Source organism: Pecten maximus, chromosome 4, assembly GCF_902652985.1.
Source record: "Pecten maximus chromosome 4, xPecMax1.1, whole genome shotgun sequence".
In the NCBI taxonomy this organism is placed as follows: Eukaryota; Metazoa; Mollusca; class Bivalvia; order Pectinida; family Pectinidae; genus Pecten; species Pecten maximus.
The window spans coordinates 37,271,511-37,299,225 of NC_047018.1; the positions used below are offsets into that span (position 1 = coordinate 37,271,511).

General features: G+C 35.9%; 1 protein-coding gene across 1 annotated transcript in view; it reads left to right on the forward strand.

The window, feature by feature from the left end:
- The window catches only part of LOC117325995 (cytosolic carboxypeptidase 6-like), a 54,846-nt gene that overhangs the window by 2,690 nt on the left and 24,441 nt on the right, over positions 1–27,715 (forward strand). The window contains exons 4-9 of the mRNA XM_033882546.1: positions 1,299–1,393; positions 4,547–4,763; positions 5,462–5,591; positions 10,960–11,074; positions 12,792–12,903; positions 13,560–13,762. Coding sequence (XP_033738437.1) covers positions 1,299–1,393; positions 4,547–4,763; positions 5,462–5,591; positions 10,960–11,074; positions 12,792–12,903; positions 13,560–13,762 — 872 coding nt within the window. The remainder of the gene's footprint in view (positions 1–1,298; positions 1,394–4,546; positions 4,764–5,461; positions 5,592–10,959; positions 11,075–12,791; positions 12,904–13,559; positions 13,763–27,715) is intronic.

A 27,715-nucleotide genomic window follows, 5' to 3' on the forward strand; every position in this document is an offset into this window, starting at 1 on the left:
GCTGGTTGTCTTTGGCGGTATACTATATAAAAGGCCAACATCAGTTCCTGCTGTCACAAGGAGACAAACATAAATACAATGTATGTATACTGCAGCCTCCCAAAACACACGCACACACTACACTCATACATCTTGCACATATAGGGAAGGTTATCCTTATCCTTTAATAACATTTATGTTGATAGGTTGTTAAACAATGCAAAACCTAAACAAATGAAACTTACCATCCTTCCCGGTGTGGGAGAGGGACTCTCAATTTTTGACATTAGCTAGACATAAATTGTCAGCAAAATTCTTTATTGCTCATAATTTAGAAAAATCCAATTGATTTACAAGAATGATCAGGTACTTAATTACTCATGATTTAGAAAAATCCAATTGATTTACAAGAAAGATCATGTTAATTTTAAAAGTTTCTTTAAGTTTTTAAAAGGAGGTCTCTAACTGTACTTTATTTTAGTTTGAAAATTTAAGCATGTGTGATATCTTCAGTGGAAATTGCTATAAGTTAGCAAGTATTTTACTTTCCAAAATAAATCATACTTGTCAACCATGAAAATACTGCTCAACTTAAATGTGTTTTTAATGTAAAGAACTGGTACGAGACAAATGAAAATCAAGTTAAACAAAAATTTTATTATAAATACTTTATTGTTACATTATTATTTTTCAAATGGGATTAAATGATTACTGGCTGAGAGTTAAGATTAGTTTAGTATGGATGTTGCTTACAGATAATTGTAATTTGCAGATGAAATATCTACGGCTTATTCCAGGAAAATATTAACTCAATATCTCGCGAGAGGACTCCGAAAATTAAGAAGATTTTTGAATGGTGGATCAAGAAGAAAATGTGTCTTATATTTACATGTATATGATCAACAGTTTGATAAACAATGAGCCCTCCCTTTGGGTAGATATTTTGCGGAAAAGCCCTTAAATGCATTATTTGGTCAACGCATCTTGCTATAAACAAAATCTCCCTCTATCACAAGACTTAATCATGGGCAGTATGATTAAAACAGCTTTTTGAAAAATATTTGAATGATGCAGAAACTCTGATATTAAAATTGCCAACCAAAATTGGGTTGTACTGGTTTATTTTTAGTATTTTGACAGTTTTGATGTTATTTTTAGGATGAATGCATGTAAATAGCATGATCTTTTACACCAACTCTTTACCCTGACACCACTAGGGAGCAATGTCCAAGAGTAATTGTTGCATCCTCAGTCAGTCATATGGCCTTTTTAATTGTTGAAATTTACATTAACCAAATATGTTCTGTCATCATTTCCAGCGAGTCATCTTTAACATTGTCAACTTTAGCAAAACAAAGTCACTGTACAGAGATGGTATGTCACCCATGGTCAAGTCAACCAGCCGTCCAAAATGGTAAGACCCAGTTACAGACAAGTGTCCGAGTCGGTAGAAATGGTACATCAGGAAACATATACATTTGTATATAGACATGGACAATTCTCAATATGATGATTCACAATTTTAGGTTAATTTACTACTTGTAATATAATAGTATAATTGAAAATTGTGATTGCATATATATAAACAGAAAATTTCTCTAGTTACATATGTACACACAGAAAGTTTCTATGATTATATAGATACATGCAGACAGTTTCCTTATATACAGAAAATGTCTAACTTTCTATAAATATACACAGAAATTTTCCTTACAAAGTTTCTCAAAATATGTAAATACACACAGAAAGTTCCTTATACACAGAAATGTTTCTTACCATATACAAAGAAATTTTCCTTATACACAGAAAGTTTCTGTATTTCTATAAATACACACAGACACTTTTCTGATACAAACAAGTTTCCATATATTTGTAAACAGAAATTTGCAGGAAATTTCTTTAATTCTATAAATACAGTGGAACTTCGTTAACTCGAACTCGGAAAACTCGAATACCCCGCTTAACTCGAAGTACTTCGTCAGTCCCTGCCAAATTCTCTCTTTATCATAGTAAAAAAAACTCGGAAAACTCGAATTCGGAAAACTCGAAAAACTCGCATAATACGAAGTGAAAATTTGGTCCCAACAATAAAAATCCTACTTAAAATGATTGAATAACTCGAAGTATCATTTTTGTGTCCCAACGATCGGTGGTAAACGCAGACATTTTTTCAACATCGAAATTCCGTTTGTATCGGCACTACAATTCTACCGATTATAATACGCGATTATAAGTGTTTCATAAATTCATGAAAGAAATTGTCGGTGGAATCTTATAACAACAACTGTCGGTGATAAACGATACTGTTTTACTTACATCAGGTAATTTCCTAAGGCGGTCGCCGATAATAGTACACACGATAGTCAACAACTCATCTACCCGCTCGCTGAAGCGGAACTAATCTCTGACACACCGGTAGATCTAATCAGCTGATGTTTTTACAGGTGTAGAAATGAAACAGTCACCGGTGCCTATTAAATCTGTATACTGCTGAAACAATAGCGTAATTACTGCCGAGGTATTCAGAGTACGACTGTAACGGTCAGTGCAGTCTATTAAATGGGATAAAACGACAACTCGGTTACAGTAACATTTTATACGCACATGCGCAGTACCAACTTCCTGTGCTTATACACATGGAAATGGCGTGGTTGTCGGTAAAACGTAAGTTGGACTATCAAACACTATTTTATATGTCCAATATAAGGTAATGGTTCTGTTACGTTTTACATACAATCTGTGTTAAATTTAAACGGTTATTTGATATAACATTAATAAATTGTTATTCGGTTGAATTCCATTTTATCGTTATTCCTTTTGCAAACATGACATGAACACCATATCGTTATTGAACTTGAAGTGACTAAGTGAAAGAAACTTTATCGAGGCTGTATATCGGCAAAACTACACCAAACTACAAGTGACAGAACAAAATATTACATATACATTTACATGTATTGACCGGTCTTTACACTGAACTAATGAGTGACATAGCGGAGTTATAATGATTATATAATGTTGACAAATATTGACCAAACTTTGCACCAAAAATGACAACTCGCTTAATTCGAACACTCGGATAACTCGAAGTTTTCTCGTGGTCCCGTCGACTTCGAGTTAACGAAGTTCCACTGTACATACAGAAATGTTTCTGATTAAAAAATTTCCTTATTGTGTTCAAAAAGTGTACCTAGGTACCAGTCAAAATAGGAAACACTCTGTCATCCTCCAATGTCAATGGTCAGAAAAGGATTTCACTGTGGGAACCATTGTTCATGTCAACATTCCCAACATATTGATAACACAAGAGTCAAAAGGCTGTCTGAGTGAGATTATGTCATGCCTCCTGCTGTGCATGCGCTGTCAATATTTACACATGTGATGGGGTCATCAAAGACAACATTTCTACAAACTTTCAAACTAGTTTAGCCTAGTTTTACTGTAAATCAGTCCATTAATACAAGGACAAGAACACAATACAATCACTAACAAAGTATAGTTAAAAAAGTGTTGATTTTATTATCTCTTCCTTGTTATAAACAATATGGTTTGTGTATGGTCAAAATATGTCGGCTACCCAGGTACGGGTCAGGTATCAAAATTTGGGTACTGGGGAAAACATTCTGTTGCCATGACAGCTGTAATATATATGGAAAGTTTCCTTTGAATTAATACACACAGAAAATTTTGTTATACACAGAAAGTTTCTGTAATCATGTAATAAAAATGCATGCATAAAGTTCCCTTATACAAAGAAAATTTGTGTATTAAATCATATAAATACACACACACAAAGTTTTCAGTAATCTTTTAATTGTGAAAAAAGTGTTTTAGTAATTGTGTAAGTTTTCATGGAAAGTTTCCAGTAAATAGTAACAAAAAAACAAATGGTGTTAGAGTATGATTCCCAAAAAGAAAATCTAGTTTGTAATGAAATTTTCTCTGCTGTAAGTGAATTTTGCAGATCAAACTTCAGCCTTCAGTTTGTTTATTCCCTAGACTATTTTTCAGTGCTTTGTTTTTAACTGGTATGTATATTTACCAGAAAACTCCATGCGTTTTTAAAGCTAGAGTTAAAAAAAATCATTAGTTTAATTTAAAATGGCATTTATTATATATATACAGATCACCAGTTTTACTGTGAGTTACATTTTCAAGTGATTCTGAGTTGGCTGCAGTTGTGTTGTTATTGAGAGTTGAAAGTGATTATGGTTCATAAAATCAATTCTAGTTTGTGTTGTGAAATTGGAGATTTAAAACTAATAGTCCCCTATAGCTATCGATGAAACCAGGGGGACTATAGGTTTCCTCCCTGCCCATTTGTCTGTCAGTCCATCCACTGAGTTTTCCGCACTCTTCTCAGCAATGCTTTAAGGTATGTTGGTGAAAGTTGGTATGTAACTTTAGAATGAATAGCTGAAGATCAAGGTCGAGTTTCAGAGTTTTTGGGTCAAGGTCAAGGTCACTTAATATTTTAAACAGGGGCCCGGTAGGAGATATGTATTGCTTTAGCAAAACTCAGCATGCTTGTTCTGATTTAACTTAATTTTGTTGTTTCTTCTTTAAGGGTGAGAATACCAGCAAAGCATGTCTACTATTACCGCTGTCCAGATCACAGAAAAAACTATGTGATGTCATTCTCGTTCTGTTTTGACCGCGAGGATGATGTGTACCAGTTTGCTTACTGCTATCCTTACTCCTACACTCGTCTACAGAATTACCTCGACAACTTAGAAAAGAAGAACATGGACTTCTTCTCGAGGGAACTGCTGTGTCTCACAGTTGTGAGTGGTGTCTTAACATTATAATACTGTATAGTTCATAATATTAGCGGGGGATTTCATTTTACAATAATGGTGGTCGTTAATTATAGAGCGAAAATAAATATACACATAACTATAGAAGTGTTCACTGCCTAATGTTTTACAAGGTGGTATCGTAAAAAATGTAATACCCGCAAACTAGTTCTGACTGGGACGACCGCGAAACATTAGCCCCAACAAATTTAACTTTACAGTATATTAATTAATCTAGTGAATTAATATATACATTTTAATTTAATTTGCATTAAGAATTATTTGATAATTTTAACAATATGTGTTATTACATTATTGATAAACAAGAAACATTATGTAGTGTTATCATTGAATCTACCCAACATAACAATGAACCCAGACTATCTAGTATTTATGACGTCAATCTTATCACAAAAAAACAAAATCTAGTGCTGAATGGAAATGAAAGGATTGTACATCAGACATACAAGTAATTAGGACATCTCAATATCGGTAATAGATATGGTATTCCGTATAAGATGATTAACAGATATAGAACTTCATCTTACTGCTGCTTTGTCCTTATAGGACTCAGTGATTTTAGGGACGAAAAATTTGGAAATCAAGATGGCCTTAAATGAACTTTCAGACATAGGAATGATTTTGTGAAACTTAAAGTTAACCATTGGGATGCATTATACTTTCAGCAACAACGTCGCCTGGACATGATAACCATCACACATCCTGATAACTTGGAAATGGATGAAGTGAAGCATACTGTCTTTATCACTGCCAGGGTTCACCCAGGGGAAACACCCTCTTCTTTTGTTTGTCAGGGTATGTAAAATATAGAATCCTCACCCAGGGGAACTACCTTCTTCTTTTGTTTGTCAGGGCATGTAAAATATAGAATCTCCACCCAGGGGAAACACATTCTTCTTTTGTTTGTCAGGGTATGTAAAATATAGAATCCCCACCCAGGGGAAACACATTCTTTTGTTTGTCAGGGTATGTAAAATATAGAATCCCCACCCAGGGGAAACATCTTCTTCTGTTTGTCAGGGCATGTAAAATATAGAATCCCCACCCAGGGGAAACACCTTCTTTTGTTTGTGAGGGTATGTAAAATATAGAATCTTTACCCAGGGGAAACACCTTCTTTTGTTTGTCAGGGTATGTAAAATATAGAATCCCCACCCAGGGGAAGCACATTCTTTTGTTTGTCAGGGTATGTAAAATATAGAATCCCCACCCAGGGGAAACACCTTCTTTTGTTTGTCAGGGTATGTAAAATATAGAATCTCAACCCAGGGGAAACACATTCTTTTGTTTGTCAGGGTATGTAAAATATAGAATCCCCACCCAGGGGAAACACCTTCTTTTGTTTGTCAGGGTATGTAAAATATAGAATCCCCACCCAGGGGAAACATCTTCTTTTGTTTGCCAGGGCATGTAAAATATAGAATCCCCACCCAGGGGAAACACATTCTTTTGTTTGTCAGGGCATGTAAAATATAGAATCCCCACCCAGGGGAAACATCTTCTTCTTTTGTTTGTCAGGGTATGTAAAATATAGAATCCCCACCCAGGGAAACACCTTCTTTTGTTTATCAGGGTATGTAAAATATAGAATCCCCACCCAGGGGAAACATCTTCTTTTGTTTGTCAGGGCATGTAAAATATAGAATCCCCACCCAAGGGGAAACTCCTTCTTTTGTTTGTCAGGGTATGTAAAATATAGAATCTTTACCCAGGGGAAACACCTTCTTTTGTTTGTCAGGGTATGTAAAATATAGAATCCCCACCCAGGGGAAACACATTCTTTTGTTTGTCAGGGTATGTAAAATATAGAATCCCCACCCAGGGGAAACACATTCTTTTGTTTGTCAGGGTATGTAAAATATAGAATCCCCACCCAGGGGAAACATCTTCTTCTTCTGTTTGTCAGGGCATGTAAAATATAGAATCCCCACCCAGGGGAAACTCCTTCTTTTGTTTGTCAGGGTATGTAAAATATAGAATCTTTACCCAGGGGAAACACCTTCTTTTGTTTGTCAGGGTATGTAAAATATAGAATCTCAACCCAGGGGAAACACATTCTTTTGTTTGTCAGGGTATGTAAAATATAGAATCCCCACCCAGGGGAAACACCTTCTTTTGTTTGTCAGGGTATGTAAAATATAGAATCCCCACCCAGGGGAAACATCTTCTTTTGTTTGTCAGGGCATGTAAAATATAGAATCCCCATCCAGGGGAAACACATTCTTTTGTTTGTCAGGGCATGTAAAATATAGAATCCCCACCCAGGGGAAACATCTTCTTCTTTTGTTTGTCAGGGTATGTAAAATATAGAATCCCCACCCAGGGAAACACCTTCTTTTGTTTATCAGGGTATGTAAAATATAGAATCCCCACCCAGGGGAAACATCTTCTTTTGTTTATCAGGGTATGTAAAATATAGAATCCCCACCCAAGGGGAAACTCCTTCTTTTGTTTGTCAGGGTATGTAAAATATAGAATCTTTACCCAGGGGAAACACCTTCTTTTGTTTGTCAGGGTATGTAAAATATAGAATCTCAACCCAGGGGAAACACATTCTTTTGTTTGTCAGGGTATGTAAAATATAGAATCCCCACCCAGGGGAAACATCTTCTTTTGTTTGTCAGGGCATGTAAAATATAGAATCCCCACCCAGAGGAAACACATTCTTTTGTTTGTCAGGGCATGTAAAATATAGAATCCCCACCCAGGGGAAACATCTTTTTCTTTTGTTTGTCAGGGTATGTAAAATATAGAATCCCCACCCAGGGAAACACCTTCTTTTGTTTATCAGGGTATGTAAAATATAGAATCTTTACCCAGGGGAAACATCTTCTTTTGTTTATCAGGGTATGTAAAATATAGAATCCCCACCCAAGGGAAACACCTTCTTTTGTTTTTCAGGGTATGTAAAATATAGAATCCTCACCCAGGGGAAACACCTTCTTTTGTTTGTCAGGGTATGTAAAATATAGAATCCCCACCAAGGGGAAACATCTTCTTTTGTTTATCAGGGTATGTGAAATATAGAATCCCCACCCAAGGGAAACACCTTCTTTTGTTTGTCAGGGTATGTAAAATATAGAATCCCCACCCAGGGGAAACACCTTTCTTTGTTTGTCAGGGTATGTAAAATATAGAGTTCCCACCCAGGGGAAACACCTTTCTTTGTTTGTCAGGGTATGTAAAATATAGAATCCCCACCCAGGGGAAACACCTTTCTTTGTTTGTCAGGGTATGTAAAATATAGAATCCTCACCCAGGGGAAACACCTTCTTTTGTCTGTCAGGGTATGTAAAATATAGAATCCCCACCCAGGGGAAACACCTTTCTTTGTTTGTCAGGGTATGTAAAATATAGAGTCCCCACCCAGGGGAAACACCTTTCTTTGTTTGTCAGGGTATGTAAAATATAGAATCCCCACCCAGGGGAAACACCTTTCTTTGTTTGTCAGGGTATGTAAAATATAGAGTCCCCACAGAACACCTTTCTTTGTTTGTCAGGGTATATCTATGATAGAATGATTTATTAGAATCCCCACCCAGGGAAAACACCTTTTTTTTTGTCAGCGTTGTGTAAAATATAGAATTCCCTCCCAGGGGAAACACATTCTTCTGTTTGTCAGGGTATGTCTGTGATTGAATCCCCACCCAGGGGAATTACCCTCTTTTGTTTGCCAGGGTATATCTAGGATAGAATCCCTACCCAAGGGAATTACATTCTTTGTCATGGTATGTCTACTGCAGGATTCCTACCCAAGGTAAATTCATTCCTTGATGTTGAGTTTACTGTGGAAGTGATGGTGAATTGGTGCTGTACTAACAGCAGGAAGACCTACTGAAGTTGTCCTATCCAATATTAGATCCTTTAGTTAGTGTACCAGCTTATATTGATGTGTTATAAAAACTGTACTTATAACAATACATACAACATATATACAAACTAAGCTATCTCTATTGCAATTTATGTTACGTTATGAGCTTTATATCTATGTTTTATTCCAAAAGCAGAGTTTTTAATTACTCTACATATAACCATGTATTACCTAGGTTTTACTGTACATATAACCATGACTTACCTAGGTTTTACTGTACATATAACCATGTATTACCTAGGTTTACTGTACATATCACCTTGTATTACCTAGGTTTTACTGTACATATAACCATGTATTACCTAGGTTTTACTGTACATATAACCATGTTTTACCTAGGTTTACTGTACATATAACCTTGTATTACCTAGGTTTACTGTACATATAACCTTGTATTACCTAGGTTTACTGTACATATAACCTTGTATTACCTAGGTTTTACTGTACATATAACCTTGTATTACCTAGGTTTACTGTACATATAACCTTGTATTACCTAGGTTTACTGTACATATTACCTTGTATTACATAGGTTTTACTGTACATATAACCACAGGGGCTTGGCACGATTTTCCAAATGATAGTCTATATATATATGTATATAGTATCAAGGGTAGTAACTACAAAGAGGGGGAAGACGAACGTATTTTAAAAAAAAATAATTTGTCGTATTCTGCGGGTCAAAAATCTTAGTGTCACATACATTACCTTAAAGAGAAATGTTTTATCTTTCCAATGAGTGTTCGATGAACAAAATTGGCCAAGTATTATCCAAGTTATGACCTGACGAATTCGGAAATAGATGCTGAAATGGCTAGGTCGGAATCTCCCTGTCCGGTTGAATAGTCGCCTCGCCTCTAATGGGTACCTCAATAACCATTCAGAAATCGAAAAATCGACGCTTGCAGCGGTATACAGTAACCATAACTATGTCAATATAGGATGTCGGTTGGTTATGTTATCCGTCATGTGCCGTAGCCAATTCCATATTACATCACCGAGCTTACCGTCTTCAAAAAGAACGGCCATCTTTCCCTAACCTTTCGTGACTTTGTTTAATAATGTTAGAAGTTAGCCAGTGGTCGTACAGCCAAGAAGCGTTCCGAATGAAGGGAAAGATGGCCGTTCTTTTTGAAGACGGTAAGCTCGGTGATGTAATATGGAATTGGCTACGGCACATGACGGATAACATAACTTGGATAATACTTGGCCAATTTTGTTCATCAAACACTCATTGGAAAGATAAAACATTTCTCTTTAAGGTAATGTATGTGACACTAAGATTTTTGACCCGCAGAATACGACAAATTATTTTTTTTTAAAATACGTTCGTCTTCCCCCTCTTTGTAGTTACTACCCTTGATACTATATACATATATATATAGACTATCATTTGGAAAATCGTGCCAAGCCCCTGTGCATATAACCTTGTATTACCTAGGTTTTACTGTACATATAACCTTGTATTACCTAGGTTTTACTGTACATATAACATTGTATTACCTAGGTTTTACTGTACATATGACCTTGTATTACCTAGGTTTTACTGTACATATAACCTTGTATTACCTAGGTTTACTGTACATATAACCTTGTATTACCTAGGTTTACTGTACATATAACATTGTATTACCTAGGTTTTACTGTACATATGACCTTGTATTACCTAGGTTTTACTGTACATATAACCTTGTATTACCTAGGTTTTACTGTACATATAACCATGTATTACCTAGGTTTTACTGTACATATAACCTTGTATTACCTAGGTTTACTGTACATATAACCATGCATTACCTAGGTTTTACTGTACATATAACCTTGTATTACCTAGGTTTACTGTACATATAACATTGTATTACCTAGGTTTACTGTACATATAACCATGTATTACCTAGGTTTTACTGTACATATAACCATGTATTACCTAGGTTTTACTGTACATATAACCTTGTATTACCTAGGTTTACTGTACATATAACCATGTATTACCTAGGTTTACTGTACATATAACCTTGTATTACCTAGGTTTACTGTACATATAACCTTGTATTACCTAGGTTTTACTGTACATATAACCTTGTATTACCTAGGTTTACTGTACATATAACCTTGTATTACCTAGGTTTACTCTAAAGATATAACCTTTTTAATGACATGTATCAGAGGTTTTGTTGGGCCCTCTGTGGGTTTGTTCTTAATGATCTAATCATGGTGCTAGGTTTAATCACCTAATCTACAACAGGAAGTTTTATTTTCAGAAACTAATTAACCCCATCTTGTTTTTTTCAGGGTTGATTGATTTTTTGATTAGCAATCATCCAATAGCGAAGGTCTTAAGAGAACACATTGTGTTTAAAATAGTCCCTATGTTGAATCCGGATGGTGTGTACCTCGGAAATTACAGGTTGGTATGATAAATCTTTGACACGTATTCCCTGGAGAGGGGGTCAATGTATCACCTGATTGATTACATGCTCGCAATTACTTGTACAGATTATGTAATTTAAAATGTCTGCAAGGTTTTAATTTTGTGATAGCATTGGAGTATAAAGGAGTAAACCAGTCATGGATTGAAGTAATCAATGTTCTTTATTATTTCAGAAGGATTTTATATCTTACTCGGATTTCTTTAGTCAGTTGAAATCAGTTTTCATTGTTACAGATGTAGTATTTCGTCATCTTGTTTGTTTGCCAAGAGACCATTGAAATCTATATATTCATTATATCATCAAGTGTTTGTTCGTCCATCACCTGTGTGGATTGTGTCTTTCCATCCGTCCACATTTTGTCCTGTCTGGGCTATATTTCCTACACAACTTAGCATTGGAACTTCATATTTGGGGCATTGGTACACCTAAGTGTGTCATTTACCAAAAGTAGGTCACTCTGACCTTCATCTTAATCTTTACATTGGTGGCCCTAGTTGAGACAGTGCGTCACCAAAAGTAGGTCACTTTTAGATTACAAAGTTTGAATCATTAAAATAATGTAACCTGTTTGATAAGTGATATCACTAATTCAAATCAAGACTGTTCGTTTTACACCTAGGAATGGATGACTCATCGATTCAAATTAATGATATTGCCTCTATATCATTTATTTGTTTCAATTTCTGATATCTCTGATAATAATTAGTGATATTATTGAATTCATTCACATTTATACCTCAAAATGCAATTAAATAACTTTACACTGTGGAATGCATGGTGTCACTGGATGCAATTTTATTAGTAAAACAGCACCATTTAATCGGTATGCATCCAACAGATTTATTTGCAGAAGTAACACGAACACTACCAGTATTCCTTATTGAATATGTTGTGTCTCTCAAACTCATTATCTAGATTAATTTCCAGCATGAATTCATCATCACTGCTTTTTTGGCATGTTTTTGATTTGACATTCGGTGGGGAACTATTTCACTGCATTGTTTTGTTGTCTATTTTAAGATATTATTTAATGAAGTTTTGGGTTTTTATGGGGTTTTGAAATTATTTAATGAAGTTTTGGGTTTTTATGGGGTTTTGGATGTTTTTAGTTTTGAAATTCCATTTTGTACTTGTAATCTGCGTGTATGTAACTGTGTAGATGTTGACAGATGTTTTTTATACTTCCGAGTTTTACATAGAGGCACAGTGGTCTAGTGGTAGGAAGCAGGGCTAAGTGATTGAAGTGTCACTAGTTTGAGTCCAGCACGTGTGCCGTGTTGTATCCTTGAACAAGATATACTTTACTCTGACAGTCTGCTCAGCTATAAATAAAAGGGGCCGCGGTGGCCGAGTGGCACATTATCACTAGCCCTCCACCTCTGGGTTGCGAGTTCAAAACCCACGTGGGGCAGTTGCTTGGCCCTGGCTGTTAATAGGACGTTAAACAAAATAAACCAATCAGCTATTGATGAGTGTGTGATAGGGCAGTGTTGGAATGTAAGTCGTTAACACTGAATGGCAGCTCCAACTGTTTGTTCCACATGGAGTTCAGAAAGATGTTTGCTAGTAGCAAATTAAAAGGCCTGATAACCACAGATAATAATTCGTGAACTGCTTTGAGGACAGCTGTATTTTTTGTAATTAAGCAGTATTTTAGAACTTATTTTTGCTTATACTTCTTACTTTATACAGGTGTTCTTTGATGGGGTTTGATCTGAACAGACACTGGCTGGAGCCCTCACCCTGGGCACACCCCACCTTGTACGCCACGAAAAATATCCTCATGGAGCTTGACAGGAATGAGGTATACAAGTTTATCATAATCTTTTGACAAATAGAAGACAATAATACATATACATGTAGTATGAAATGCAAACAAAGGACTTGTTACATTGTTCCAAAAAGTTGGAAGTCATTAGTATGTACCAGTAAAACTAGGAGTGACTGAATGTTTATGTAATGTCTATGCCAATTTATTATATTGTATATAATTATGTTATATGTACTGATGAGCTGTAAAGTTAAAAGCCAATAAAATTAATTGAATTGAATTGAATATACATCTACCTATGTTTTGTCAGCCCTGTTTGTCCCAACAGATGTGTGTGTGTTTGGTAGATTGTGGGAATGACAAACTCCGGGGTATATGTAAAGAAAAGAAGCCCCTCAGAATGTATACATATACAAATATCCTAATGTGACAAGTTTGCTGCTGGGTTTATCTCCCATGTGAACAGCCAAGGTCATTTTGAGGTCTTCTTGTAGTAGCTGGTAGCTACCTCATACAACATACAGGCTGGTTGTCATCCAGTGCAATCAGGGTAAAGTGTCTTGCCCAAGGGCACAACAACGACAGTGCGGACTGGTCCTTTCTCAGTTTCTTGGGGAACACAAACTGTGACAAATGAGCGGAAGTGCTAGTATAACCATACTAATCGATGCTACTTGTTTTACTTACAGAAAGTCTTAGTAGACTTCTACATCGACATACATGCTCACTCAACTCTGATGAACGGCTTTATGTATGGTAACACTTATGACGACATTGAGCGATACGAGCGACAGTCTGTCTTCCCAAAATTACTGTGTGCTAACGCTGAGGACTTCTCGCTGGCCAACACCAATTTTAACAAAGATGCAGTGAAGGCCGGAACTGGGCGCAGGTAAATACACATGTTCTTAGTTGTAATTAACAGACCTTGTTGTCATTATATTCTATTGATATACCTAGTGAAAATCAATTTATCAGGAATTTTCAGGAATTTTTAGTAATTTATTTCATTTTTCGAGAATAGTGAATAAATTGGATGATATCTTACAGTTAAGAAAGGGGTTCACAGGAGCCCTGTGGTAGAATGGAAAGCCCCTGTCACAGTTTTGTATACATCAAGTCCTTATGAGCTTCTTATGATTTTTTTTTAATATACAGCTGTACACTCAAAATTTTCAAATTTTTCTGTTACTGTGACTTAAGAGTGACACACATAAAAAACAAATTCAATGCATTCATTGGGAATAAGGTGCACATCATTTGCATATACCCTGTACAACACTATCTTTCTTGCTGCAAAAAGCTACATATGTGGTTCCCATGCTGAGCATATTTTGGCTGTACACACAACTTATTCTGACCACATGCCTGATGCACTTCTGACGAATGCCTAGTGTCTTTCATGGGTATTCCCGATTTATGAAAAGGGTGGCTGCTTTCTGATGTCATGCAGGTAATAGATAAAAGCAAATACAAAATGTATGTGGTTTCTCCGGTTTCGGCCTGGATCTGCCATCAATAGGTGGTCTGTTTACACTGGAATCTAGAGGAGCTGTCATACAAATAATATAATGCTCTGTATGTCCAATCATAGGACGAGCAGTATTAATTTTTGCAATATGTTGGCATTCGCTGCGATTTCTTTCAGTGTGGGGTTATCTGCTCTCGAGCAAGTATGCTAAGCATATTTCCAATATATACGGCACATAACTTAAACGAGGAGATCAGCTTATTGCTGTGTACGAACTGCTTATCCCCTATGAACACAGAATGTGCTTGTACCATGCATGTACCATGATTGTACCAATGCAGGACATATGCATTTCATATTTATGAGTTATGACCCACTGAACAGCCTACACATTGTAGTTTTCTGCATGTCCAAAACTGTCATGTCAGGCATACTAGGCAGTACTGTGCACGAAGCATACATTAGAGGGGTCAAGTATCATGTTGTACAGTAGAGGAGTTAAATAAGTATCGTGTAGAGTAGAAGGTTAAATAAATATCCTTCTGTACAGTAGAGGAGTTAAATAAATATCCTGTTGTACAGTAGAGGAGTTAAATAAGTATCGTGTAGAGTAGAAGGTTAAATAAATATCCTTCTGTACAGTAGAGGGTTAAATAAGTATCCTGTTGTACAGTAGAGGAGTTAAATAAGTATCGTGTAGAGTAGAAGGTTAAATAAATATCCTGTTGTACAGTAGAGGAGTTAAATAAATATCCTGTTGTACAGTAGAGGAGTTAAATAAGTATCGTGTACAGTAGAAGGTTAAATAAATATCCTGTTGTACAGTAGAGGAGTTAAATAAGTATCGTGTACAGTAGAAGGTTAAATAAGTATCGTTCTGTACAGTAGAGGAGTTAAATAAGTATCGTGTACAGTAGAAGGTTAAATAAGTATCGTGTACAGTAGAAGGTTAAATAAGTATCGTTCTGTACAGTAGAGGGTAAAATAAGTATCCTGTTGTACAGTAGAGGGTTAAATAAATATCCTGTTGTACAGTAGAGGGTAAAATAAATATCCTGTTGTACAGTAGAGGGTTAAATAAATATCCTGTTGTACAGTAGAGGGTTAAATAAATATCCTGTTGTACAGTAGAGGGTTAAATAAATATCCTTTTGTACAGTAGAAGGTTAAATAAGTATCATTCTGTACAGTAGAGGGTTAAATAAATATCCTTCTGTACAGTAGAGGGTAAAATAAGTATTGTGTACAGTAGAGGGTTATATAAATATCCTTCTGTATAGTAGAGGGTTAAATAAATATCCTTCTGTAAAGTAGAAGGTTAAATAAATATCCTTCTGTACAGTAGAAGGTTAAATAGATATCCTTCTGTACAGTAGAGGGTTAAATGAATATCCTTCTGTACAGTAGAGGGTTAAATAAATACCCTTCTGTATAGTAGAGGGTAAAATAAATATCCTTCTGTACAGTAGAGGGTTAAATAAATATCCTTCTGTACAGTAGAGGGTTATATAAATACCCTTCTGTATAGTAGAGGGTAAAATAAATAGCCTTCTGTATAGTAGAAGGTTAAATAAATATCCTTCTGTACAGTAGAGGGTTAAATAAATATTGTTCTGTACAGTAGAGGGTTAAATAAATACCCTACTGTACAGTAGAGGGGTTAATTTTCCTGCTCTACATTAGACAGTTCAATAAGTATCCTGTTGTACAGTAGAGGGTTAAATAATTATTGTGTACAGTAGGAGGTTAAATACCGTAAATATTCGGGTATAGTGCGCACTCGCGTATAGTGCGCAGGTACGTTTTTGAGGTTCATTTTCAAAAAAAAAAATTAACAATTTTTTTTTTTCAATTTTCAACTGAGCGGTAGATGAATTCTAAAGCATAAGATGATAGGAAGTTGTAACTTATGAAAGATTATTTACAATGTACCACATTTAATTGGAATCACCGGTCAGATTTGACACATTGGATTGACAGGTTGTTTACATTATACCGCCACAGGCCTAGTCAGCTTGCAAATTGTAGCGGTCCCATCTAGGTCCCATCTACGCTGTTGTACCAACAAAATAATTAATCCTACCCTCAATTACCTTGTGATTTTCACGCAGGTATGATCTCTTGTGGTATCTGTCCACGAACATACAAAGCTAATTAAGCTCAATTATAACAAGATTGACTAGTAAGCCGACTGCTACGTAATGTTACACAGGCCGCCATTTTGTATACAGTACGGAAACAAGTCTGCAGTCGTCGTGCTGGTCACAACTTTTATATCAATGAATTAACATGTGTAAAGGATAAATCTACAGTGCAGACGATAAATAAGAGTACCCTGGTAGTTTTCACAGTCTTATCATATTTTTTATGGCCAGTTGGTCAGTGACTGCCGCACGAGATCAAGGCATTAGTGTTACCCGTGCCTAATTGCGCATGCGTGCTGTTTCAGCTTCCGTAAATAAACAAGTTGAACGTTATCAGTTTCTGGCAACATTCTGGATTTATAAGGTGATTAATTTAGAAGTATGAAATAACTAAGTACTGCTATATCATTTCAAGTTTTGTTTGATGTTAATTGAGATGTTATACATCGTTTTGGACCTGAATACGGGAACATCCTCAAGTGAGATCGTATGTGTATGGAACATGTGGCTCACGATCGACTTAGATAAATCCACGTAATTGCTGATAAATACACAAGGAATTAAACATTAAAATAACTATTCATTTCTTTGATTATTTGTTAACTATTGCTTTCTTAATGCTTTATATATGTTATATATATATATAAGTATTAAATCAATCCTGCTGTGAAAGGAAACGATCACAAATCTCAGTCAAATCACATTCATTCTGACTGGGAAAAGGCTTGTACTTGCGTATAGTGCGCAGTGGTCTTTTTCACTTGTCAATTTTTGAAAAAAAGTGCGCACTATACGCGAATATTTACGGTAAATATCCTTCTGTACAGTAGAGGGTAAAATAAATATCCTGTACAGTAGAAGGTTAAATAAGTATCCTGTTACACAGTAAAGGGTTAAATAAGTATCCTGTTACACAGTAAAGGGTTAAATAAGTATCCTGTTGTACAGTAGAGGGTTAAATAAATATTGTGTACAGTAGAAGGTTAAATAAATATTGTGTACAGTAGAAGGTTAAATAAATATCCTTCTGTACAGTAGATGGTTAAATAAATATCCTTCTGTACAATAGAGGGTTAAATAAATATCCTTCTGTACAGTAGAGGGTTAAATAAATATCCTTCTGTACAGTAGATGGTAAAATAAATATCCTTCTGTATAGTAGAGGGTTAAATAAGTATTCTATTGTACAGTAGAGGGTAAAATAAATATCCTTCTGTATAGTAGAGGGTTAAATAAGTATTCTATTGTACAGTAGAGGGTAAAATAAATATCCTTCTGTATAGTAGAGGGTTAAATAAGTATCCTGTTGTACAGTAGAGAGTTAAATAAATATCCTTCTGTACAATAGAGGGTTAAATAAATACCCTTCTGTGCAGTAGATGGTTAAATAAATACCCTTCTGTACAGTAGATGGTTAAATAAGTATCCGTTGTACAGTAGAGGGTTAAATAAGTATCCTGTTGTACAGTAGAGGGTTAAATAAGTATCCTGTTGTACAGTAGAGGGTTAAATAAGTATCCTTGTGTACAGTAGAGGGTTAAATAAATATCCTTCTGTACAGTAGATGGTTAAATAAATATCCTTCTGTACAGTAGAGGGTTAAATAAATATCCTTCTGTACAGTAGAGGGTTAATTAATATCAGAGTTTATATAGTATTGATATGGCAGATACTGAGAAAGGCCTGTTTTCTACATTTCCGATTGTGATGTATTATAACGCTATCTGGATATTTCTGTGTGGTGCATTCATTTGAAATTTTCATTAAAAACTTGATGGTTGTAATTACTGTATGAAACAATATTGATTTTTAGTCAAGCCTTCTAGTGAAGGAAATCAGACAAAAACATTGAGCATATTCTTAAGTGTTTCAGATCACAGCAAGGAGAACATAAGCATGCAGAATGTTTTTGATTAATGTATTCTAGATTGATACTGCCATGTTATACAATATCTTTAGCCATATCTCTTAATTCTCCTTGTCCTATTACAATAAAGGTGACATTTGCTTGATCCTGATTCTGTAAGGGATAACATGACACTAGTACATTCAATGGTATTCTGGCTTTCTCGATTATTATTCATGCAAGATTCGCCACTGATGAGGACGTCCATTAAGGATAAGTATATATTACACTGTTTAATAAAATGTCTACAAGTCACTTACTGCTATAGACATGTTGGTCAGGATCCCAACTTATCGTCTGTCCCATCAATTCTTTGGCTAAGATGTCCGTGAATCTGTCTGCCCGTACACGAGGAAGTTTGTCTTTTACACTCGGTGTCTGATTATTCTGGTGGGCAGATCAATACAAAATCAACAAGCCTGGTTAATTTAGAGTTTGAATTTCAAATGTCGGGATACACTTTAGCATTTCGTTTGTAGACACCGTTATATTTGTCTTGCACATTAGTATGGTAATCTTTGGTGGGAGAAAAAGTAATCATCATTTCCTCGCTGTTGGAACCTTTTCTCCTTTAATTTTTTTTTTCTGTCTCTTCCAGAATTGTGTATGGGTATAAAAGTTTCCGCTTCAAAATTGGAAATATTTTTTATAGAATGATTGTGTAACACTAGTCTGTCTACTTTTCCATTGTATGGATGTTCCATCCACTTTGTTCAATAAAAACCAGATGTAACTTTTCCTAGATTTGATAATACCAGGGGGAAAGTTAAAATGCACTACAGGCAAACAAATAAGGCTACTACCTCGGCATATGGTAGGAACAAGCAATATTAGGACTCCAGTGATCTAACTTTGCCAAGTGAATTAATGTGTGTCAGCAATTTTGTCTCCATGATGGCTGTAAATGTACATATTTTTGGGAATTCTTATCTTAATGCATTTCACACTGGAAACATTCCACTGAATTTTGATTGCACTAATTGCAGTTTCTATAACAAGTACTGTTGGTGAGCTCATTTATCACTGCATTGATTCATGTTAATTCAGTTACATTGTAAAATTTCAGTGTGCCATTTGCAAATTCAGAAATGTCTGAAATGAAAGTTTAGTGAAAGCTTTGAGGCAAAGTCAGAGATGAAAGTTTAGAGGAAGCTTTGAGGCAAAGTCAGAGATGAAAGTTTAGTGAGTGCTTTGAGGCAAAGTCTGAGATGAAAGTTTAGAGGAAGCTTTGAGGCAAAGTCAGAGATGAAAGTTTAGAGGAAGCTTTGAGGCAAAGTCAGAGATGGAGGTTTAGAGAAAGCTTTGAGGCAAAGTCAGAGATGGAGGTTTAGAGGAAGCGTTAAGGTAAAGTCAGAGATGAAAGTTTAGAGGAAGCTTTGAGGCAAAGTCAGAGATGAAAGTTTAGTGACAGCTTTGAGGCAAAGTCAGAGATGAAAGTTTAGAGGAAGCTTTGAGGCAAAGTCAGAGATGAAAGTTTAGAGGAAGCTTTGAGGCAAAGTCAGAGATGGAGGTTTAGAGAAAGCTTTGAGGCAAAGTCAGAGATGGAGGTTTAGAGGAAGCGTTGAGGTAAAGTCAGAGATGAAAGTTTAGAGGAAGCTTTGAGGCAAAGTCAGAGATGAAAGTTTAGTGACAGCTTTGAGGCAAAGTCAGAGATGAGAGTTTAGAGGAAGCTTTGAGGCAAAGTCAGAGATGAAAGTTTAGAGGAAGCTTTGAGGCAAAGTCAGAGATAAAAGTTTAGAGGAAGCTTTGAGGCAAAGTCAGAGATGAAAGTTTAGAAGAAGCTTTGAGGCAAAGTCAGAAATGGAGGTTTAGAGGAAGCGTTGAGGTAAAGCCAGAGATGAAGGTTGTTAGAGAAAGCTTTGAAGCAAAGTCAGAGATGGAGGATTGGAGGTAGCTTTGAGGCAAAGTCAGAGATGGAGGTTTAGAGAAAGCTTTGAGGCAAAGTCAGAGATGGAGGTTTAGAGGAAGCTTTGAGGCAAAGTCAGAAATTAAAGTTTAGAGGAAGCTTTGAGGAAAAGTCAGAGACAGAAGTTTAGAGGAAGCTTTGATCAGGTAAAGCCAGACATGGAGGTTGTTAGAGAAAGCTTTGAGGCAAAGTCAGAGATGGAGGATTGGAGGTAGCTTTGAGGCAAAGTCAGAGATGGAGGTTTAGAGAAAGCTTTGAGGCAAAGTCAGAGATGGAGGTTGTTAGAGAAAGCTTTGAGGCAAAGTCAGAGATGGAGGTTGTTAGAGAAAGCTTTGAGGCAAAGTCAGAGATGGAGGATTGGAGGAAGCTTTGAGGCAAATTCTGAGATGAAAGCTAAGAGAAAGTTTTGAGGTCAGAGATAAAGCAGATGAATTCTTTCTCGCCTAATGCTCAAGGTTAATGACTTCCTAATGCAGACAGGCTGTATTAACCCTTTAAGCCCTGATGATGCATTAATGCATCACCGGGCCGGGGCCGAATGATGCATTAATGCATCACCGTGCCGGGGCCGAATGATGCATTAATGCATCACGGAAGTAGATTTTTTTCTGCATTTTTTTGAAGTGATGATACAGCGATTTAAATAATCATGACTGATTCTTACTTGAATGAGATAATGTTTGGCAATAAATAATGAAATTAACAATACGTAACACAACTTTAGATGTCTAAATTTACGTATAACGTCCAACTTGTTTTAAACTTCTGCTCTCGAGAACTTCCGGTCGGACGGGAGCGAGTAAACAACTGATTCCCGAAAAAATATATAACGAATCTAGTTTTTTGTCCTGTGTAATAAAGCTGGGAATGTTCAGGACAGTTTGCAATATGTATTTAAATTGACGTTTTGTACAAATGGTTCACATATTCGTGAATTAAAAACACAGAAACAACGATACGTTTGATTAATTGAATGAACCACTGGTGCATCACGTCAGCGGCGCGGCAGTGTCTGCCAACTCGCTAGCTTTTATGATCAAATCTCCACCATCTATCAAAGACATCGTTCCAAAACTACTTGCATGGTTTTATATGTATGTTTCATTGTATTTCTGTTGATACTTTATCGGGAAAACGAGCTAATAATTCGGATTTTTAACACAAACAGAAGACCGAGTATTCTAATTTTAGTAACACAGATCATGATCACATGACCATATCTTATCCAAGATGGCACTATAAACACACACATGTGAGTACGTCGATTGATACGAATTCACGATTTGGTTTATATTTAATTGCGTGATTTTTTAAAAGATTTTGAACTTGTAATTCATATCGTTTTTTACATTCTCGTTACAATCATGGAAACGTATTATATCTACCAATAAAGTAGCGATCTTTGTTGTCATGTAGTTATTTTGCGTGCTGTCAAAATCTGAAAATTTCTACGGCTTCGATTATTTTGAGAGAAGGCTACGACATATTTTTACATCAAGGGGAAACACAAGGTCCTTGACTTAAGACAAGGAGTCAGTGGATTATCTGGCATTGTTTTTAGATCAGGTATTAATTGATACACTGATAGAGGAGATCGGAATTATATGCTCAACACTGCAAATTCGAAATTGACACAAGTGACAAATCCGGAATAAAACAAAATTGCAAGCAACCTAGGAAGGGCCGCATTGAAAGGCTGTTAGTGTTGTTAAATGAAAGCTTTCCTGTGTCTTTGTATGGCATTGAGTGTGGTCATGAACCAGGCTGTCAGTAAAACTTTATGGTAATGAATTGACTACTTCATCAGATACAATATTATCAGCTGATTATGGTATTTTTTTCTCCTACATGTACTTTAATTTTTTTAATACCCATTTTTTATTACATTCATACTGAGTTGTACTCATTGTGAATACATGAATCTCAAACTTCATACAACATCCATAAAGGTGCATATGTAATGCTGTCCCAATCACAATTATAGTGCAAAGATACAATTTATTAACACTCAAAATGTCTCCACTCATAACAAATAAATCCCTATATTATAATGACATTTTCTGGTGTTTTCATAATAAATTAACTGGAGGAAGATGCCATAATGCAGAATGAACTCTAGCCAGTGTTGTGAAGAAATGTTTACAGGGGACTGGTATTCAGGGTCAAGGCTGGGGACATGTATACCAGGATGACTCTTATATTTAACATCACTTTGAATGAGAACACCTATGACTGTTGTACAGTAATTATATATATAAGGTCTATAGTAATTAAGGTCCAACTGCCATGATCTACCAAGGGATATCATGCAGAAAAGGCCAGATGATATTGTACAAAAAAGGCCCACTGGTATCTGTTGTATGGAAAGACAAAAAAAATGTGTCACTGCACTCTCTACTTTTCATATCGAACCTGCCACAGAGGTATAAACAGACTCACAGATTATTAAACAAGAAGATGACAAGTTTGCCAGGGAAATATATCTTGCCCAGAACTAATAACAGACTACATTTCCCATATTGGTGGTGTAAACAAGGCAGATCAAAACCTGCAGTATTTAATTAATCATAAAAGCTGAACTCTTATCAGGTGTTCCTTCAATGTACCAACAACTTTCCTGGACAGGGCAAGCAATAGTTGTCATTCCTGCAGTTTACATAAAGCATCATATGGGGACTGGTTGATAAATTCACCTCAAGAAAGGATTGTCTGACCCTACCTGGGACAAGTTTGCATCTCGGTCATGGTATCATGTTTGTTACATGTGTTGCACAAAGAGACAGCAGGATAAATCAGTCAATCTTTTTGCTGAACATTTCATTTTTCTGGCAGTATTAATTTGCTTGAACTACTAAGTTGCAAGCAATGAATATCATTTACAGTGTACCTCATTATGAAAATTAAAAAATAATGAAAACAAGAAAAACAAATTAAAAGAAAGGAAGAAAAATTGAAGAAAAAAAAACAAAAGAAAAAAAGCCTTACGAAAATGCGTTTTTGTAATATTGCATCAAAATATAAAAAAAGATTCATGTATTTGAAAACACAACTTGTTAAAAAAAAAATGGAAAAAAACCAAAAATAAACAAAGAAAAAGGCTGCCCTTTCATGCTTGCAAGTGACTACCCACCCTTGATGCACGCGTTTAACACTTAATTCACTGTGTTGTTCATTGTATTGTTTTCATTTTCTTTTCCCCTCGTTTATATTAAATGTTAGAAGAGCTCATTCAAACTGTATTTTGCTTCCTAAGTTTTCGTGGCGGTGAGAGTTATCCTTCTTGATGTTGGAACCGCGTCGTCAAAATGGCGGCTAACAACCAAAATCGAGAATTTGCTGTTGGTACTGCATGCTACCGCTGACTGTACAGAGCGGTTTCCAAAAACAATATCCAATAGTTAGATTTGTAAATCTCGTTTTTAAAAGTATAATATGATACTTGTTTCCATGACGAATGTACGTTTTGATCGCGCTGCAAAACGAAAGTACACATTCCCAAATTTGGAATCGTGTTCTCCGCTAGAATTATACGCAAGGTAGGCAAGTCACAAGCCAATTTGTTGTTTTCGACTGTATTTTTCAAGCGTATTAAATCTATAAGATATTCTCGATAATCCTGTTTACTTATGTGCGTCTGTATCATCAATTCTGCAATGCATTTCTCTCAAAAACGTGCCTTTAAAAATAAATGTCAAATTGAACGTCAATAATCGTAAATTAATTCAGGCCAGGAAAAGCCACGTGCATATTTTCTTAGGGCCACAATACCCATCATGCAATTTATTCAGTGACGAAAGTGTTAACTCAACAAAATGCATCTCTTTAGGGAAATTTTCAAGGCTAACATTTTTGAAGGCTATATTGAACACTTTGCGAGGAAGGTGGTGGGCAATGGCTGGTTGGTATCAGTAGGATAATTATCATGTCAAAGCGTCTGGACAGGAATGTCAGACGTTCATATCGGGGATGGCAATGAATGATATTTCCAGTAGAATATTTCTGACTTCTGTCAGTTTGGCTTTAGAATTAACATACAGAAATCTGTGGTAATGATGAAGTTGTGATGTATAACGTCTGGAAATCAGTATATTGGATGATAGTTTTCTGATAGATGGCACTCTAGTATCCTATAAATTACTAGATATGTAGCCTTCATCAGGTTGTTACTGCTATTTCTTATATTATAGAAATGATAAAGTATAGATTTTTTCTCTCCAAATTTTGTGCACAAAGTTGCAGTTTCCCTGGAGCCATTATTGTGCAGTATTAGTTGTTTCCAGATATGAAGGACAATATGGCAATAAGCCAGCCATCTTTGATTTCACAGTGAAAATTAAAATCTTATGGTATGACATAATTAACACAAAGTCTTCACAAGACCCAAATAAGGTAGAATCAAATACTATTCATTGATTGAAGGGTCTTAAAGTGCTTTACCAAAATTATGAATTTTATGACCCTGAGGTCTCGCATTTGTCCCGGGGAGGGGGTAAACTTTGCTATAGTTTATATTGGGAAGTCACATTTTTGAATATCATTTGTTGAATTTCCATTGGAATTCATTCTAATTTGGTTAAAATTATGCATGGGGTGGTACTTGGATGGTATGCACATGTTAGCCTTGACTAAAGCCCTGGGGCTTATCGGCAGGGCCTAGAAAGGGGCAAACTGATTCAAATATTTCAGAACTCGGGTGACTGTTATGGCTCTTGGGCCTCTTGTTAAAGATCCTTTACTAGGAAATCTTGTGTCATGATATTTTGAAGCAAAGTTGATTAAAATAAGAGGAGGCAGTGATTGGTCTATGGTCAAGGTCAGGAGGTCAAATGTCAAGATAATTTATTTTATAGTTGTGATGTAAATGTGATCTTAAAGTCACATAAACAAAATTGGAGGCCAACATTTTGTCGATTGAGGTTAAAATCTTCAGATTGATTGGTCAGTATTTAGGTAAATGACACTTCCTTCCTGATTTATTCATGTGAAGGCAGGCGGTACGATCCCCTCGGTATATTTTGTTTACAGTTTTCGCATAGATTTGAGATTTTATTTGACAAGCGAAGCTGGTCGGGAAAACAGAATATTTCAACTGGAGTGTCCTTGGGTGTTGGAGGAAAGCTAATATAATCGCAATGTATTGAACAAAATTCTACCTATGGGGACACTAACATTTATACATGATAGATTATGTTCTTTATCTCTAGAAATCCACAATTTGCATGGGAAGCACATTGAACATATGTAGTTCTTTAGAAAAATGTGAAGTAAAGATTTAGAGGGTTTTGGAAGGTGGGGGGATAAAGGTTTGGGTAAGGGTTTAAAATGCCATGGAGACAGAGCCGAAAACAAGGAGTGTCCAATGAGAATTAGACTATGGAATAATGATACCTAGATTAGAATAATGATGTCTAGATGTTTGGTTATAGTATCTCCAAGTAGAACAAATGAACCATGAAAGTTTTTAGACATAATTCTTCTTCCTAGACATCCATTAATCTTATACCATGAAAATGGGAAGTGAAATTAAGATGAGAGCATATACCATTGATTCAGTCTGGAGTGCTTTCCATTCCCTGGACATTAATCTTGGACACGAAAGAACCAATAACCTCATGCATTATAAACGGTTTATCAAAGTCATCATTATCTACAAAAGCTTCTGTACATTATATCCTGGCCCTCTAGAGTTACTGACTTGGGTAAAGTGGTCATTTGTAAGGTTTTTAGCTTGTGTACTCTTGGCAGGGTTATGTTAGTATTAATGGTATATGGAGAAGTAGGACCTATGTGTTCTGCCAGTGTAGCTTCCCGATTCCTTGCGTCATACAGGAAATAGTTGGGTTACATATCAATAAAATGTGAACATTTAAACTAATTTCATTGTCAGATCCCCACCATACCAACTTCTTCTGGTACTTTTCTCTAATTTTAAAGTTTAATTCAATCTCTCCCTAACTTTAAATGATGGATTGTTACTTTCAGGTATGTGGTTGTTTTTCAGACTCAGATTAAATTATTCAAGCACTCTCAGTCTTAAATGGCCCTATAAATATTGTTAGATGAAGGAGATCTACAAGAGTACTTCCATCCTACCAGTGAGTGACAGGAGTTGCCTAACTATCTTAAATGTACTGCTTCGGTATGCTGCTACTGCTCCTGCTGCAGTAAGATGGGTCAGGATTCAGTAGGGATAGGCAAGCCTTCTGTTTGATGGTATCGGGAGTGATTTTGGAGCCGAAGATCGATACACAGACATAAGTTGTTTGAAGTGTGTCGGCTGACAAACCAACTTGTTTGGTGGATAATATAAAGAGGTATATCATGGATCGGCCGCAATAATAGGCACAGGTTTTATAAAACTGCACAACATTCGCACCAAGTTTCATGCAGTATTGATTTCAGTGGCACGCTGTTATCCTTTTCTAACTCTTTTTGTATTGATCTGCCAAACAAAAATGGTGCCTCATCACATTTGCTGAAAGCTAAAAGCATGTTCGGCTCCATCCTTTGGGCAGCTACATGGGAAAGTTTGGCCTTTGTCATAATTGTATTTAGAGGGGTTATTGTTATGCTGGTTTTATATTCAATTGTTGTTCTGGTGGGAGATATTTGGCGTTTTGATGTTGAAGCAGGTCATGACAGTAGATAGAAGTGGTAGTGGAAATGCCATCACATCAGACGTGTTTAGCTCTATTGATCTAATAGAGAAGTGCTTGTGTAGCGCCACCATCACTACCCAACACGCACGCACAGTTCCTGGAGAATTCATGGCGCTGGAGACCCTAGGTAATATGGTCTCCCGGGAAAGGTCGGGCTCCACATCTATCAAACTATCTCCCAAAGTGTGAAAAACCATTTTTGTATTCAAATGGTTGTTGGGTGAGGTTTAATGTAGGATGGTTAGCTCGGATTGGAGATAGATGGTTTTACTGTATTGGCCTTTGACCCATAGACGGGGCCATGTAAGGAGGTGCTGGCATGCTAATGGAAAAGTACCAAATCTTACATCTAAATAAACACATTATTTTTATTTCAAGCGTCAAATTTCAGAACATTTCCAGAGGAAAATGGATATTCTGAAAAAAGAATGCATAACAAAAAATGTATAATGTCTGTAATAAGATTTGTTAAAAGCAGATGTGCCATAAAAATAATCAATACTGCAATCCAAAGAGTTTTATGTGGGAAGTTATGTAGAAAAATCATTGTATTGAACAGTTACGATATAAGAATAATGATAAAAGAGAAATAATGATGTGAGATGTTGGACATAAGTCAAATACTTAGAATTTTTTAAATGACAAACTCAGGTCCCAGTTTCATCAAATTATTCCTTAATTAAAAATTTTCAACAGGAAAACATTACAAAATTTAAGGAAGGTTCCTTAACTGAGATATCTTCTATAAATTCAATAATG